This window comes from Ipomoea nil, unplaced genomic scaffold, assembly GCF_001879475.1.
Source record: "Ipomoea nil cultivar Tokyo-kokei standard unplaced genomic scaffold, Asagao_1.1 scaffold1034, whole genome shotgun sequence".
In the NCBI taxonomy this organism is placed as follows: Eukaryota; Viridiplantae; Streptophyta; class Magnoliopsida; order Solanales; family Convolvulaceae; genus Ipomoea; species Ipomoea nil.
Genome location: NW_017617462.1, coordinates 1195349 through 1214525, shown reverse-complemented (window position 1 = coordinate 1214525; position 19177 = coordinate 1195349). Strand labels below are relative to the sequence as shown.

General features: G+C 34.6%; 1 protein-coding gene across 1 annotated transcript; it reads right to left on the bottom strand.

The window, feature by feature from the left end:
• Positions 1-12527: 12527 nt before the first annotated feature.
• Positions 12528-18867, bottom strand: LOC109180773. Its single transcript, XM_019330479.1, has 5 exons — positions 18780-18867; positions 18647-18683; positions 17554-18206; positions 16027-16154; positions 12528-12711 (listed from the first exon to the last, which is right to left on the bottom strand). Exons 1-4 carry the CDS (start codon positions 18783-18785, stop codon positions 16065-16067), a joined length of 786 nt encoding a protein of 261 aa, XP_019186024.1. The 5' UTR covers positions 18786-18867; the 3' UTR covers positions 12528-12711; positions 16027-16064.
• Between the last annotated feature and the right edge of the window lie 310 nt (positions 18868-19177).

Here is a 19177-nt window from a genome sequence, read left to right as displayed (position 1 = left end):
AACGAAGTTCAACACCAAAACCGTCGGTTAACAAAACGAGAGACAAGACTTAGGAATAGGTTGAGGGTTCACAAAGGTAAGACAAGAAGAAAGATAGGGTGATAGATAAAAGATTTACCGGAAAGAAAAGCTAACTTCACACCGAGCCTAACTCCTGCTCAAAACTAGCCAACGATCTACTCAAAACGAAACGGCTCAGCTAAGGAACAAGCCACAAACAGAAACTGTCACTACAAGAACCCTAAACTAGATAACTCGGGATCACAGAACCAGGGTTGCATCTTCAACCGATCTCTGCTAACTTCTTTAACCAAAGGAAACAAGGCACTCCCACTACTTAACTTGAGCTCGGCATCTGCGTGAACTTGATCCGTCACTTCCGACAAAAGCTTCAACTGCTAGATCCAAAACACGAGTTGGATGTCCTTCTCTCCGGCTCTTGGGCTAACTTGGCAAAGGCTACCGACTTAACACTTGCATTAAAACACCACTTCCAACTCTCTACAAAGCAACGCTTGAAACTTCAAAACTTCCGGTCCGGATGAAAAGGTTCGAAACAGGAACGGTAACAAAGGAGAAAGGTAACTCAGGGGAAAGAAGGCTCACGAGAAGAGATGCGATTCAACGGTAAGGATTAGAGCGAAAGGTTTGGGTTCAGAAACTCAAGGACCATTTTACTTAGGAGTAGGATCAAAGTCATCAAAGTTGCAACTTAGGAAATAAGGTTGCCACCTTGCACAAAATCGTTAGAAGCGAGGAATACAAGAACGACGTTCGATTCAAAGGGAAAGATCAAGGTGAGAGTTTAGGATCAACAATTCGAGGACCATGTTGATCAAGAAGAAAAGAACTGCAAACGAGGTTATAACTTAGGGAGTAAGGAATCAAAACGAGGTTTTAGGGAGTTGAAAGAATTTCCTCACGGAGGGTATCCGATTTAAAACTCAAGAAAAAAGTTTATTAGGAAGGGGATCAAGATTTTCAAAGTCACAACTTAGAAAAGATGAGGTTGCAACCTTGAACAGATTCGAATCAAGAAGGAAACAAGAACGGGATTTGAAAAGATAGGAAGGATTTCTCGAAAAGGGACAAGGGTTTTAACGAGGGTAAGAGAAGAAGATCGACTTCACGAGGTAAAAGGGTTCACAACTTCCGGCGAAGCTTCGGCTTGACGCTGATCACTACGCTTGTCGAACTGAAGGCTCTCTACCACAACTCAAACGCAGCTTAACTCTTAGACCTTGCCAGATTTCTTCATAAGCTGATGACACCGCCAACTTGCACAAGATGATTTGGAAAGAAACAAGAACAAGGTTTGGAAGAAAAGGATCACTTGGCAACAAGGGTGATGGGATTTGTCTAGGGACAATAAAAGATTACAGAGGGTCAAGGGTGACTATCGAACAAGCTAACACCTGAAGCTAACACGCAAGGTAGGGCACAAAGACAAGGGGAGGTGCAACAAAAGGGTACAAGAGCTTACTTCAACGGTTCCCACTTGCATCAGACTCACGACTGCGGATCTTGTCTTGCCGAGGTCCAGACTTCATACACAGGTCCTGGATGCTACTTCCACTGAGTCCATTGTTGCTTCCACTTCGATTGGAATTAATGTTATCCTAGATTGACTTGTGATGGATAAAAGTTGGATGAATGCTTCTCGGTTGAGTACGGAATATGAAACCGGAGTTAGAGAATTTATAGAGTTTGCAAAACTTCATCTTCCAAATAATGATGCGATGTTTCGATGTCCTTGTAAGAAGTGTTGTAATCTAAAACTATTAAGTGCAAAGGACATATATGATCATCTAATTTGTGATAGAATTAATCTAAATTATACAAAATGGATATGGCACGGTGAAAGAGGAAGAGAGACTAGTACATCTAACATGTATGTTGACAACGAAGCAAATGAAGATGATGAGTTTGAAGATAGGTTGGACGAAATGTTCCGTGATGTTGGAGAAGAGTTCACAAATCGATCAAATGAGTTGGATGAATTATTAAATGATTCAAAACAGCCTTTATGGCCCGGGTGTAGTAAATATACTCGCTTATCTGCTGTTTTGAAATTATTCAACTTAAAAGCTGGGAATGGATGGAGCGACAAGAGCTTTACTGCTTTACTTGATTTAATAAACGATATGCTTCCAGAAGATAATGGACTCCCGAAGAGTACATATGATTCCAAGAAGATTATGTGTCCCATGGGTATGGAGTATGAAAAGATACATGCTTGTCCTAACGATTGCATATTGTTTAGGAATGATTACAAAGAATTGAATGCATGTCCAATCTGTGGGGCATCTCGGTACAAAATAAGAGAGCATGTTGTTGGTAAGGCAAGTTCGAAAGAGCCACCAGCTAAAGTTATGTGGTATCTCCCAATTCTTCCAAGATTTAAGCATATGTTTGCAAATCCAAGCAACGCGAAAAACTTAACATGGCATGCAAATCAAAAAATTTCTGATGGCAAGCTTCGACACCGAGCTGATTCTACTCAATGGAAAACCTTTGATAATGCTTTTCCTGAATTTGGCAATGAGTCGAGAAATCTTAGACTTGGTCGTTGTACTGATGGTATAAACCCTCACGGGAACCTAAGTAGCAAGCATAGCTCATGGCCATTTATGTTAGTGATTTATAATCTACCTCCTTGGTTGTGTATGAAACGCAAATATATATATATATATATATATATATATATATATATATATATTACTGTCCTTGATGATTTCTTGCCCAAAACAACCCGGTAATGATATAGATGTCCTTTTGGAACCTTTGATTGAGGACTTGAAAAAATTGTGGGATGAAGGTGTGTTAGTGTTTGATGCTACCGGAAAGAGAATTTTAAGTTGCATGCTATGCTTTTTTGCACAATCAATGACTTTCCAGCTTATGGAAACCTGGCTGGGTATAGTGTCAAAGGACATAAGGCATGCCCTATATGTGAAGATAATACATGTTATTATCAACTTGTCCATGGCAGAAAGACAGTCTACTTGGGTCACCGGAGGTTTCTTGATAGAGTTCACCTGTGAATATGCAAGATTTAAAATTGGTGGGATTGAAATCTCATGATTGTCATGCCTTAATGCAGCAACTATTGCCAGTGGCTGTTAGAGGTATATTGCCAAAAAAGTTGAGATATACTATTATAAGGTTCTATTTCTTTTTCAATGCTATCTGTGGAAAAGTGATTGATCTAGACAAACTAGATGAATTGCAAAATGGCATTATTGTTACATTGTGTCAGTTGGAGATGTATTTTCCACCGTCATTTTTTGATGTCATGGTTCATTTGGTTGTACATCTGGTGCGAGAGATCAGACAGTGCGGTCCTACTTATTTGAGGTGGATGTACCCGTTTGAACGGTACATGAAAGTTTTAAAAGGTTATGTGAGGAACCGATATCGACTAGAAGCATCTATTGTTGAAAGCTATATTGCTGAGGAGGTAACTGAATTTTGTACTGAATATTTGGCGGGGGTAGAAGCTATTGGTCTTTCTAAGTATTGATATGAAGGAAGAAGTGCTGGGAAAGGTACTCGAGGACGCAAAGTAGAAGTATGCCTCGTGAAGATATTGAGCAAGCACATTTGTACATCTTGCATAATACAAGTGAAGTCGAGCCATATTTAGATGAGCACAAGGCATTGATTAAAGAGCAAAATCCAAGATAGACAGACATGTGGATTGTGAGCGAACATAATCTTACTTTTATTAGTTGGTTCAAGAATAAAGTTCTGAATGCTGATAACTATTCTGAAACAGTACGATGGTTAGCTCATGGTCCTTGTATGCAAGTCATATGTTATACTGGATATGATATAAATGGATTTTCTTTTTATACAAAAAAAAAAAAAAAAAAAAAAAAAAAAAAAAAAAACAAGATGAAAAGAGCACTATGCAAAACAATGGAGTTTCTTTGGTTGCAAATTCAGTGCACTTCAGTAGTTCGAAAGATAAAAATCTGGTGATTGCAGAGTTGTCATATTATGGTGTGATTGAAGAAATATGGGAGGTTGATTATGTTCAGTTTAGAGTGTCAATGTTCCGATGTAAATGGGTAGATAGTAAACACGGTGTTAAAGCTGATGAGTTAGGGTTTACACTTGTCGATTTGAACAGGGAAGGTCATAAAAATGAGCAAATCATAATGGCATCTCAAGCAGAACAAGTATTTTATGTTACTGATCCTAGTGATAAAAAATGGTTTGTTGTTCTTCATAGAAAGAGACAAATTACTGGTGAAGGGAATGAAGATGTTAGTTATGAGATTGAGGAAATACCACCTTTTTCTTCAAGTTTATTCCCAATTATTATAGATAATGAGATAGATGAAGTGCATGCATCACGGGATGATCGTCATGAAGGGCTATGGGAGAATTGATTATTATTTGTAATGCTTTAACTTCTTCTTGTGTTTACTATATCTAAATATTTACAGTTATATTTATGTATATTATTCTTTTGTCATTCACTAATAATTTCTTTGCTAAACAGGCATATGGATTCATCAAATGACCCCCCTATTGATAGTACCACCCAAGCTAAAGGTACTAATACCAAAGCTAAAAAGAAGGGTGCCACCATTATGACAAAATTAATTTCTGGGCGTAGTGACACAAACAAGAAGATGGTGGTTCAATTTGATAGTAAACACGAGGCTGTTGGAGCAGGGAGCGCCCAGTTCAGAAGTTATGTTGCGCTGATTGCACGAAGCAAAGTTCCTATCACATATAAAAATTGGAAAGTGGGCCCAGAAGAGAGTAAAGCGTTGGTGTGGGATGATATCGTGGTATGCAACTTATTTATAAAACTTTTGAATTAATTGTATTTAATTTTTTTCTAATAAATAATCTTGTCTTGCAGAGCGTTTATGATATTCCCACTGATGCGGATCTGAAGGATTCTTTGATGAAATATGCGGGTGAATGGTGGAGAGACTTTAAAAGTAGATTGAACACAGACTTTATATTCAATAATGAAGACCCAATAAACCATACTCCATGTAAAAAATACACATTCGTTGATCAAAATACATGGAAAAAGTACGTGAAGCTTCGTAAAACTGCAGAGTTTGAGGTATATATTATTATATTATTATTTTTCTATCAATTATTTATTAACTCAAATATATTAAAGATATATTATTACTTGATGTTTTCTTTTTGTGTAGGAATCAAGAAAGAAACATCAAGAGGTACAGAATAAGAATGTCCATCCACATCATTTAGCCCGAGGAGGCTATAAGAGATTGGAGAAGATTATGATGGATGAGAAGATGAAAGAACAAGAAGAAGCTACAAGTTTAGATCCATCGTCAATAGTTTCTCCTCCATCTCCTCCAGCTAGACATGAAAAGTGGAAGAGGGAAAGAATGGACAAATCAAGAAATATTAACAACGAAGCGACTAGAATGGTCGTGGAAAAGATTGTAAGTAATATGTTATAATTTTCTACATTATTAAGATAGATAGTAATCATTATTAAATATTTTTTTTATATGTTAGGATTTGCTATCATTGCAAGCTTCTCAAGGAGAATTTGTTGAGTCCGGTAGACACGATATATTGTCTAATGCCATAGGTACAGATGAGCATTGCGGACGTGTTAGAGCCGTGGGTAGAGCACATGGCTTAAAAAGCTACTTTGGTCATTCAAAACGTCGTCAAAGCCAGCCTACACTAGAAGTAAAAGATATGATTAAGGCAGCAGTTGCTGAGGCGTTAGCAATTCAAAGAGAGCATTTTGAAACATCCATGCAAGCAACCATTCAAGAGATGATGAATGAAATTAGTATTATGAAGACTCCAGCCGCTCAACCTGTACCATCAAGGCGGGAGGAAGACATGTGTGTAGCTGTCCAACCACATTGTCACAGTGAAAAAGCAAGTTCTCCAGACCCTTTTGCTGATTTACTGGCCGTAAGTAATCATTTATAGCTAATCTTATTATTATTTATTAAAAATATTTTAGCTATTTTTTAATATGAATTCATGCAGTTAGGAGCAGAATGTGAATTGTATTTGGAAGATCCCATTAGATGTAAAGTTGCACGTGGGACAGTTTACAAGGCCGAAAGGGTTCACGGGATACAAATACATGTGGATCACGTGAAGGTCAGCGTGAATGAAATTCTCGTGTCAAGTGCAAAGGTACCCTTCCCTACCGATGAGGTTCAACTGTTAAGGGATGCACTGCACAACTTTATTATTTGGCCAATGAAGTTGGTTGAGTTGTATACTGTAACACCCTGTGTTACGACCCCTAAGATCAATTAAATCATTTAATCAATTACCCAAAAGAAAGAATTAAATCACAATAATTAATTAGGAAAGGCCCACCATAGTCCACGGGCCCTTATCCCTAAACCCAATCCTTAGTCCCAAAAGAGATAGAATTAGCAAGCCCATAATATTAGTTCCTAACTAGGACTCCTAAATATATAAATAGGGGACTTAAGAGGCACCTAGAAACCCCCCACCACAATAAAACGCCCCACCACCCCAAAGAGCTCCAAGAATCCCCTAGAAGAAATCAAGAAAGCAAGAAAGCTTAAAGAAAGACCCTTCATAGCCATGGAATTAATTAAGGCTAAGAGGTAACCCATGTCTCAACAAAACCTATTTTCATAGTTATGATTTCCCCCGTAGGTTTTCCCCATATTATTGTGTATTGATGATTTGTGATGTTATTATTGATGATTGATGGGATAATTCCATGGGTGATCTTGACATCGGGAGATTCTTGATAACTATGGTGTTCTTAACGATTATGTGGAGTTCTTAATGATTATATGGTGTTATTGATAATTGTATGGCGTTCTTGATGCTTATGTGTTATTTGTACCGAATCTTGTAATTAGAAGACGAACCGTATTCTTGTTGATATAAAAGTAATTAGAACCCTAGGTTGATGTTCTTGTTGGCGTTCTTGATGCTTATGTCATATTCTTACCGAATCTTGTAATTAGAAGACGAATCGTATTCTTGTTGGATTAAAAATAACTAGAACCCTAGGTTATATCGTGGAATTCGTATGGTATTATTCTTGGTATATTGGGTGGGATTTCGCATGATTGGGTGTTTATTATGTCTGGAAAAGCATGATAGGTTATGTGCCGTTTGATTCTTGATTTTGATCCGTTAAATTGTCTACGTGTGTTATCAATTGCGTTTGAAAGTGTCTACGCATGGTCTCGGGTTCCACAAAGGTTCCCGGGGCGTTTTTGGTGTTAATGAGTCAGTGGGGGGGTAGGTGGGGGTAGGGGACCCGCCACCTACCCGCGGTCATAAAGGGGCAGTTCCGGCAGCGGGCAGCCGGCGGGCGGGTGGCCCCCCACCCACCGGCTACCCGTTGGAAATTCCCACACTTGGGACCCCGACTTCCCCGTTTGATGTTTCCCCGACCCCCGTGGTGTCCCAACGGACTCCGTCTATCGTGCCTATGTCTAGTTTGATGTTTCGGGTACCGTTCGTAGGTTGTATGAGTCTTATATATTGCATGCTAGTTGAATTGGTATCCCGCTGACCTAGGTGAAAGGAGTATGAACCCCTTAGGACTATTCTTAGTATGTGAAGGATCACGCATAGGTTTTGTTATACGTTTTCTCCCCCTTCCCAATGTGTTAATGTGGGTTGCATGTGCTTGCTATGTGTTATGTGTGCATGTTACCCCGATTTGGTTGAGATCAATCGGGCTATACGGGCAGTCGGGTGGGCTGAGAACCATACCGGCTGTTAACCAGGCTGGTAGAGACCGGTCAGGTATATAAATATTATATAGGACTAAGTTCCACTATACGGGCAGTCGGATGGGCTGAGAACCATACCGGCTGTTAACCAGGCTGGTAAAGACCGGTCAGGTATATAAATATTATATAGGACAAAGGTCCACTATACGGGCAGTTGAATGGGTTGAGAACCATCCCAACTGTTAACCAGGCTGGTAAAGACCGGTCAGGTATATAAACATTATATAGAACTGCGGTTCATCAATCGGTTGCGATTGACTCCTCCGTAATGTGAGACGGGGCAGGGTGCTGTGGGGCCGTGTCAGAGCTATATGCGCTGACCCTCATGTATGGGCATGCGATTGGTCCTGTGGTGCCAACAAAGTGTGCTATGTGATGAGATATGGATGAGTTGTGTTTATGAGTCTATTGGGGGATGTGACTATGGGATTTATGCTGGGGATTGTTTATGTTGGGTTATGATTATTAATTGTGCTCAGCTTTATCTGTCTTGCCTGTTGTGGATTGTATACGCTTGTTATAACTGTTGCTTGTGTCTAGCCTTATCTGTCGAGTCATTCCCGGTTTTAAAAGCTAGAGTCTCGTAGGATATATCTTCATGCTTCAAAATGGTTTTCGTATATCTATATATATCTCTATATGTAATGTATTTCAACGAGTTGGAGTGGGTTACCAGCATCTCTCGCTGAACAGATATATTTGGTTTTCAGGCACAGAAGAATAAGTCACTGGAGTGCGCTAGAGCTCGGAACATAGAAGTAGTTAGTTTCCCTTTCGGCCTACGTGCCATGTTCATGCATTCAAATTATTGAGACATTAGTTAGTTAGCCTGTGCACCTGAGTTCTCTAGCTCAGGTGTGGCATAGCACCCCGTACTCTCGTACTCTTATTGGGATTTAATGAGACTTCACCTTTATTTTATAAGTTTTAAATATCTTGAAAATCTGGGGTGTTACATATACCCAAGCTGATGAGGTATGTATTTTCAAAATTTTTGGATTTTAAAATAGTGTTTAATTTACTTTTTAAAAATAGTAATTGTTACTTATATTGAACAGTTAAAAATGACTTATGATTCCGGTGTGCAACGACCTTCTGTTGATCTCACTATAGCTGATCCGACTTCTTTGAGTCCTCAATGTCTAAATATATATAAAATTGTTCGCAAACTTGATGAAAATGTTGTGATAAAGATGGAGCGTGGTATTGTGGGCGATGTTGACTATCCCTTACAACTTGACCCGTTGGAGATTATGTGTTTCTTAAGGATGGAGACGTTAGATGTTTCCATATTGCAGTTCTTTATAAGGTAATAATTAAGTTCTTTACTTATATATGTTTATATAATATTTTTCATTTCATCTATTATATTACTAATATATATGATTGATTGTATTTTTGAATAGGGGTCTTTATGACAAATTTGAATTGGCATCAAAGACCACATATGGCTTCTTAGATCCACATTTCATTCAACCAGTTTCGAATACTATAGATGAACGGACAGGGTATATCAACGTCACCATGCAATATGTACAGAAACAATGCTATCTAGCGCCATATATTTTAAAGTAAGTTTTAATTGTTTCAAATAAAATAACTTATATATAATACACTTCTATTATATATTATATTTACTTACAACTAATACATTATTGATTTGTAGTGACCATTGGATGTTGATGACAATTTGTCCTCAACTTAATGAAATCTATTGGTTTGATTCAATTGGAGGCCAGCCACGTGATGACATCAAAGATATTGTTGAAAAGTATGTGAACTTATAAGTATTAATATGTTGTATAATTAATAAAGTATGCATGATGTCATAAAGTATTTATGTATACTAATCTCTTATAATTTTAGGTGTGTGAATTCAGCAAAGTTGTTGAGAAGCAATAGATCAACTCGTTCACCAAAATGGACTAAAGTTTTGGCAAGTATTTTATACATTTTTAAAACTACATATATTTTATTGTTTTTTATTAAATAAAATTTTAAATGTAATTTAATTCAAATGTAGTGTGCTCAACAAGTTGAAAGTACGGCATGTGGATATTATGTGATGAAATACATGCTTGAAATTCTTTCCAAAGAAGCATGTGCGGGAATGGATAAGGCATGTAATTTAATATAATACATTTCTCTTTCTAATTTTAAAAATGCTAGCTTACTAATTATTTAATAATTATCAACTTTGTAGATTGTTGAGAGAGTTGGTGGATCGAGCTACACTCAACAAGAAATTGATCAAGTAAGAGACGTATGGGCCGACTTCTTTGTTGATGTATGGTTAAGTATGTAAATTGAACAAATTGATATTAGGTTTTAATAATGTTAACTTGTATTATTAATTAGTATCAAATAGTGAGATTTATTACTTTTATTACTTGTTTGATTATAAATATTAGATTCTACATATTTTGTTGTGGTTGTGGTGCAATAATTGAGCAGATTTTGGATGTGGTTGTGAGAAATTGAGCAGGTTTTGGATGTGGTTGTGAGTAATTTGAGCAGGTTTTTGGGTATAAATGGACAAATAAACTGTATATTAAAAAAAAAACATACAACGTCGGCTAATTAGTATTAGCCAACGTTGTATATATATTTAAAAAAATATATACATTTTACAACGTTGTAATATATTTACAATAAAAATAAAAATGTTACAACGTCAGCTAATTCGTATTAGCCGACGTTGTATATTATTTAAAAATAAAAAGTAAAAACGTTACAACGTCGGCTAATTGGTATTAGCCGATGTTATATATTATTTAAAAAAATAAATAAAAACGTTACAACGTCGGCTAATTCGTATTAGCCGATGTTGTATACTATTTAAATAAAAATTAAAAAAATTACAACGTCGGCTAATTGCTATTAGCCGACGTTGTAGATATTTATTAATTAAATTAAAATATATATATATATATATATATATATATATATATATATATATATAACGTCGACTATTTAAATAGTCGACGTTATATATAATATATACAACGTTGCCCAAAACAACGTTGGTATTTAGCCGACGTTAAAGGTGCTATTTAGTCGACGTTAAAGGCCTGCTGTGTAGTAGTGCGGATTTATATATTGTTATGCATCAAGCAAAAGAGCTATTATTTGGGACCATCGAACAGCAGTTCACTATTCGCAATAATTTTTTGTTTTAAAAAAAAAAGGAAAAAAAAATATATTACGAATATAAACATAAAAGGAATAAAACTCAAAATCTGCAAGTATTTATATGAATATTATGATGCATATAGAAAATTTTGACAGTGATAGATAAAAAAAATTTGCTCTGTTCATGTATTTGGGGAGAAAGAGTTCATAGATAAAGTTTAGAAGTTATAGAGACAAGTTTGTAGAGAAAGTTTGGAAGTTAAGGATAAAAAGTTTGTAGAAAAAAAAATCAAAATATATGAGCAATAATGAAGAAAAAAATAATCTGTAGAATTTTTAGAGAAAGATTGTAAAGTTTAGGAGAGAGAAAAAATTAATAGAGTTTAGGTATGAAGAAAATATAGGACAATGAAGAAAAAATAATTTATTTAATTTAGGTATTAGGTTTATAGAGTTTAAATAGGGAGAAAAATTGAGTTCAAATAGAGAGAGAAAATATTCAGAATTTGTATAAAGAAAAATATGAAACCTTTGAATTTAGAGTCGAATTTCAACTATTTATATTTGAGAATGAAAAGTCTACAAAAGTCATAAAATTAAAAAGACTATAAAAATTCAGACATTTTTTAATACAGCATGACTTTTAAAGACTCTTTAAAAGTCTTAATCGAATACCACCCGACTTTTAAAGACTTTTTAAAAATCTTGATTGAATACTACCTGAAAAGACTTTCTAAAAGTTTGAATTGAATACCTTCAAACTTTTAAAGTTCTTAAAAGTCTATAAAAGTTAGATTGAATACATCCCATTAAATTATACCAGAGTTTTTTGCACTTTTAGTCCCACGACTATAGTGGCACTGGCAGAATTGATCCACGACTTTTGAACCTTGCAATTTTAGTCCACGACTATTGATTTTGTTGCAAAAATGGTCCTTCCGGCCACTTTTCCATCAAAATTTCATCGGAAAAAAAAATTCTCCATTTTTAGCCGGGTTAAAATTGACATTTTACTTATCTCAAAAAATTAAAAGAAAAAATTGATATTTGACTACATACAATATTACTGGGCTACATACTACTACCCCAGGCGGTGGAGTACATGTACCACTCCAATGTTGCTGTCGGATAACCCAACTAGCCCGGGGAACGCCACGGCCGCTCCGCCGCTTACTGACAGCCCTGCCTGCTCCAGGAACGTAACTCCGCCGCCTGGGGCAGTAGTATGTAGCTCAGTAATATTGTATGTAGTCAAATATCAATTTTTTTCTTTTAATTTTTTGAGATAAGTAAAATGTCAATTTTAACCCGGCTAAAAATAGAGAATTTTTTTTTCCGGTGAAATTTTGACGGAAAAGTGGCCGGAAGGACCATTTTTGTAAAAAAATCAATAATCGTGGACTAAAATTGCAAGGTTCAAAAGTCGTGGATCAATTCTGCCAATACCACTATAATCGTGGGACTAAAAGTGCAAAAAACTCAATTATACCACTATGAATTAACTTTGTATAATTGTATGTGATGTTAAATGGGATAAAGTTTGATATAAATAATTTAACATATGCAACAAGACAGGATAACCGACTTGACCAACATTAAACAGTAAGATAAACAACAAATTAAAGCTTCAATTCTTGTCACACAATTCAATAAGGCCAAAGCCATAGCATCACAAAATTCACGCTTCTAATTCTTACACAGTGCATATATAATATACTAGACTCCGTAATAAAATTTGAAAGGAAGAGAAGATGAGATTCACAAACACAGCAATGATAAAGTAGCTTCCAACTGCAACAAGATCGGACATTGGAATCTGCAATGAAAGATATGAAAAGAGACAACATATATAATATGGTCAGCATATAATTTTAACTTGGGATTTGTAAGGCGGGATTGTTAAGTTGGATAAAACTTAGGTGAAGTTTTATATTATATTTTATTATTATATTTGATAACCATTATCATGTTTATTTATATCTTTTTATTTAAATTTTTAGTAATGATAAGAGTCATTATTTTTCTCCTCCTCTACTTTTGAATGCTGGAATAAACAAAGAAAAAAAAATAAAATAAATAAATAAATAAATAAAAAACTAAAGATCATTTTCCATATAGTCAATACAGAACTTTAATATACATATACATATATATTAAATAATGAACTAATTAATTCACTTTAGCTCGAGACTAAAGTTATAATTGAACCAAGTCGAGTCTAAGCATAGCAAAAACTTGATCGATCAAACTCTATTTTCTAATTGAACTCTCACTTAACTAGCTAGAATTTGAACTTATTAATTCACTTCAACTCGAGACTAAAGCTACACGAGGCTAGGGTTATAACTGAATCAAGTCGAGCCTAAGCAAGACAAAAACTTGATCAAACTCTATTTCCTAAGCTCGAGCTTCACTTAACTAGCTATAATTTGAACTAATTAATTCACTTCAAATCCAACACTCGTTGGAATGTGAAAAGAATAACATTTATATATTTTAAAGATTTTAAATATACCTATGTATTTGGATAAAATTCAATTTTATAATTAAACTATATATATATATATATATATATATATATATATATATGAAAATTATATATGTTCGTTAAATTAGGCTTGAGAGCTACTTAAGCAAAGTATATATATATATATATATATATATATATATATATATATATATATATATATAGTAAGACATTTGAATTTTGTATTGATCTCTTACTTGAGGCATTTGAGCTCCATCAATTAAAAAGTAATAGAATTGAATTCTAATATTTAAATGGAACTAATGCATGATTTTTCCGTAAAGAGTCTTAAATTAAGTGGTGTAAGTTGATTAGGCATATTAAGTAGTTTGATTGAACTCAATAACTACAAGAAGTTGTTAGTCACATAGGATATAAGATATACATTATATAGCACATTTAGTTCACGGTACTAATGCTTCTTAGAAAATACCAATACACCATGTAGGGAGTGAAGTATGAGCCATCAAAACGGCTAACATTACTCTGTAAGTCTACCGTTCAAGAGGCAACCCAACACAGAGAGGATATCAACTATGACAATCAAGTCCAGATCGTTAGGATGGCTTCTAATATCTAGTAATTAGAGAAAGATGAAATTAAGGAGTGTGTGTATATGTTGCACTAGGAATTTTGGGTAAGAAATGAAATGATGATATAATAATGGAATGGAGCAAATTAAATTAAAGAAGAAAAAGCATATGATAGAAGGAAATTGGAATTGGATGATAATAAATGGACATGTATCTATCTTGTATGTAGTTGGAAAGATACTGGTGTTTTATATGGGAGAGGGGCCATATAAATAGGGAGAGAGTAATATCAGAGCTCCTGGAAAAATGGTACGAAAGCAACTTATCTCTCTTCATGCATTGTCTTATCCCTTCGTCTAGCATTGGTGGAATCAAGCATATCAGAAGAAGATGCCGAAAATGTGGTTCAGACATGATGGATCGATAGATGGGAATGAATGAATATACACTGTGAGTGGAATTCAAGGTTGGCTAGGGCTAGGGTGCATCACCTACTTCAATTAACTTCTGTCTCCTATTTTTTATTTATTTTTTCTCTCTTTCATTGATGAAACTCAACACGAGACTTATCTATAGCGTTTGTTGGGCGGAGGTAAAGGGCCGAGTCTAACACTAGGTAGCTGAGTGGACTGTTGGGCGGATTATTGGACGGATTGTTGGGCGAAGGTTGGTAAAGGATAAAAAGATTAAGTTCAGCATCCAGTGTGTTTCAAACAATGGGTAATCTACCTGCATAGGCAGCTCAGTTAGTTACAGGGGTGATGTTTGGGAACAATGACCTGGGAACGAGTCTCACCAGCGGCAGTGTGAAGCAACCTCTCAAAGTGAGGGGGCTCCTTGTGCACAGTACGCAAAGATCTAGCCTCTATGTTCAGTTGAGTTACCATGATTTACATTAACTTTTGGCGTGATTGGTGAATACTTGATCCTAACAAGTGATATTAGAGTCATGTCCTATCAGAGTTGGTATAAAATTTTGATACTATATATAAATTCGACTTATACTTGATATGTAATTTCTTATATATTTAAGGAGATTGGAAATTGAATTTGGTCTCTTATACCTCTCTAAAATGTTTATGTACTACAAGGTTTTTAATAAACTTTGACTTGTGGCATTAAAATGGTAACAAAATTTTAGAAGTATATGAAAATTTACTATGTTGTAACTCGTGGGATTGTTGTAGTTTCTACATTACTAAAAAGTTTTCCTTGATATGATAGCTATGGACATTGTAAAAATTTCAATCTTTATGGATATAAAGACTAAAAATAAGTGAAGAAGATTTATAGTAGTATACAATGATTATTATAAGGTATATATACTTTCTAGGAATATAATGGCCTTTTTGGTAATATAGTTGGCTTATCAGTCAATTTTGACTTATTTGATCACTATTAATTGTTTGGGTGTTTGATTAATTAGTTTTTTGTAACAACTTATTGCTTCAAAATGCTAAAATTCAAAAAGCTGCTCAAAGTAGCTTTTTCGATCAACTTTTTGAGAAAATTATTTTACATGTAATCAGCTATCAACTAACCGTTAATTTACCAAACACTTTTTTACAATCAACTAATGATAACTCATTAACCCAATCAGCTAACAGCTATTTACCAAACACCCCTATCCCCCAACTTTTTAATGCTACACATCTCTCCTTATCTTTCCTTCTAATTTTCATCTTATGATGTGACACTATCTGATTGGATGTTTCAGTATTTGATTACTATGCAAATCATATTTTAACTTGTGATGAGGACAAGCAGACCTATTCATGATCATTCAATAAATGTAAAAAGTTTTATTGTTATGTTAGGAAGTGAAGTTAGAGTTCAGCTTATAATAAGAAATAACATTTTTAAAAAATTATTGGCCTATTTATGTTTTAATGCGTTTAGAATATTTTTGTTTTTCTCTCCATATTGTTATCTTATAAAGTTATGCTTTAATTTCCTATACCATCTTTACTATATAAGTTTTATTTTTCTCTAAAAGTAACAAATTATTTAATTTTATCAAGAAATTAAAAGGATAAAAATGTGTAGTAATTTCACTAATATTGATATATACCTTTGAGTATGAAGAAGTGAAGTTGAGTGATTTATTTGTCACTTGGTGGTGAGAGAGGTAGGCTTGGTCTGACTCTTCTTGCCCTCCATCTCTGGATGGATCTTCCTTCTAAGCATCCTTGTCATCAACTGCATATATTCCACACAAATTAGATTCCAGAAAATGAAAACAATAGAAAATATATAATAGATAATTTTAAAAAAAAAAAAAAAAAAAAAAAAAAAAGTTGTACCGTTTTGAAAATTGAGAGGCAGTATATGTACCATTTTAAAAATTGAGGGACAATATTTACATCACTAATAATTCAGGAGCGGCGTTGATAATTGACATATTATGGAGAGACATAAATTATAATTTTTTCTTTAAAAAAAAAAAAAAGTAAATTGACAAAATTATCAAATTGTCCCCTATCTTATGTCATTTTGCAGTGTTACTTTATGCTTATCTATACTTATAAAATTTCAATAATTCAGTACAACATAAAACAATCTCAAATTGTATAAATGTACAACATAAAACAAGTTCCAATTGTATAAAATTTGATTGTACAAATTTTCCTTTATGTATATTGTATATATAAGTACGTGGTGGGTCTGTAGTTTATTTCTTTGGATCTAGTAAAAAGAAAATAAATGTAAATAATAACAATTTTTGAAAAATGAAAAGACTAAATTTAATTAATAGCTATTTTATTTTTGATATAGTACATATGGCATGTTAGTAGTTGATTTGTCTGAGCATGGAAAAAGAAGATATTATCAATAATAATATTTTATACAAGGTGTTAAATTGATTAAAATTTGGCAGGAATAAAAAACAAAGAACATGAGACAAAATTTATAAAATAGATACAAAGAAAAATTACACTTTTGACCCTTAATTTATTTTGCTTTTAAAAATTTGGTTCCTGTAATTAAGTTAATTTAAACTAATTTAACCCTTAATTGTTCATAGTGATAAAATTATATAATTTTATTAACATATTATTTTTATTATTTAGAATCAATATTCACTGTTAAAAATGACATTCGTATGAAGAGAATGAAACATTAACCATGAATATTGATTTTAAATGACAAAAATGATCGATTTAAAAAACAAGAGTTTACTAACAAAGTTTGATAATTATATAACATCCTGAGTGAAAGTGCAACATATTGAACAATTAAGAGACTAAATATTTTAAATTAGTTAACATTGGCTAAATTTTCAATAGTAAAATAATTCATGGGTCAAAAAATATAAAACAAATACCCCATCTCATTTTATTTGTCCTACTTATTTTTTATTGGTCAAACAAACTCTTTTTTTATTTATTTATTTTCTTTAATATTTTTAACCCATTTTTAAATTTTTCTTTTTTTATCTTTAATGGTACTTTATGTCTTTTAATATAATTTCTTTTTGACGAGACCTTTTAGTATAATTTCTAAATATATAAATTTTACATACTAGTAATACTATCTTAGAAAGAATTAAGAGGGTATCAAAAAAAAAATTATGTAGCTAGCGAGCAGCAAAGCTCACCTGGTGCAGTTGATTGATAGGACGGCGAGGTCGGCGATCTCCAACGAGCTTTGGAATTATCTTCTTGGCAAAAGATAGTCCAGTTTTGGTGGGTAGGGATGACGCCGGGAGAGGCGGCGGTTTCGCGGTGGCATGATCACCGGCGGCCGACGATTTCACAAGTATAACATCCTGCTGGCCGCCGCTGCTGCTGTTAGTGTCGGCGGAGAACAAGTCTGCAAGTGTGATTCTCTCCCTCTTCTTGTTCCCTGAATCGCTCACTCCAAGGCTAACCATCTGGTTATCATCGCAACTGAATATTGCGGCGTTGAACATCAATGGGTTCAATTCTTCTTTCTCCTCGTCTTCTTCTTCCTCGTAAGTGGTAGTAATCCCATCATCACTATCACCATTATTATCACTATAGTATTCCTCAAAATCTTCTTCTTCATCCTCGAATTCTTCCCCATCCCCGAGATGGTGTTTTTCATTCATTTGGTCGAAACCCATTGTGCCAATTGCGAGAATTCCCATTTCCCACGTCTCATCATTGAACAATTCTCTGTCACCAAACAGTGCATTCTCAAGAAGAGCCTTCCTATCAGCATTAGTCTCATTGCTGTTGATGATCATCACCTCATTCTTCTTCGCACAGGGGTGTCTAAATATTCCATCTGTCAACAAAACTAGCTAACATGTTATTTAATCAACACTACCACATCAATGTTGTAAAAATCTGCCTAGGCTGACAGACTATAGCTGAGGCGAAAAGGGTTGTAGGCACCATTACTAGTCGGCTGAGTCAACCAACCCGACGTTCGACTAGGACCTAACGCCTCCTGTAACATTGCACCATGTAGTAAAAATCTGTCTAGGCAGACTGGCACTAGGCGCCCCTAGACCCGGGCCAAAAGAGCAGTAGGCGCGGTTACTAGTAGGCTGGAACTTTTTTTAAATTGATTTTTCGGCTCAGACGTTATTTTGAGCAGTATTTGTTTTTCTAATTAGGCGACGCCTAAGCGTTCCGATGCTCGACTAGCGCCTAGGGCCTCATGTAACATTGGACTGCATACATATAACTTGTGGAAACTTATGTATTTAGATGAATGATTACCTTTATGAGAGAATTTGTGATGCACCCAATTAAAAATCTAATAAGGAGAAAGATGATGAGAAGTTAAAAATATATCAAGCAAATATACTTGTAAGATGATGAAAAGCTAAAATTCAGGTTTGTTTAACCTCACCTTCATTCTGTTGTCTCTCTTTCTCTTTGTTTCTTGGTTTCTTTGATTTGGTGATGGAGTTGATTGAAGTTGAAATTTGCAGCACAGTGATGGCTGGCTGGGGTGGCAAAGCTAAGGGACTAATATGGGCAGAGCAGATTGAAAGATTTATGGGCCACAAGGCATAGGGTTTACACATGGACACGTGGAAGAAAACACTGGACCCCACATTACTACACAATGTTCACAGACTGCCATGCAGAGCATGTTCAGTAGTTCTTTTGTTTTCTCTTTAAAAAAAATAGGAATAAGGTTCGGATTGGCCACTGAAGATAACCTGAAAATGTAATTAGGCCATTGAATGAAAAAAAAAAAGTGTAATTAAGTCATTGAACACTCCAAATGTATGCAATTTTACC

Excerpts from the sequence above, each read along its gene's own strand:
- LOC109180773 (XM_019330479.1), bottom strand. Across the intron at positions 18,207-18,646 it reads TCACAAATTCTCTCATAAAG|ATGGAATATTTAGACACCCC; the intron begins GTAATCATTCAT and ends TTTTGTTGACAG. Across the intron at positions 16,155-17,553 it reads CTATCAATCAACTGCACCAG|TTGATGACAAGGATGCTTAG; the intron begins GTGAGCTTTGCT and ends GAATATATGCAG.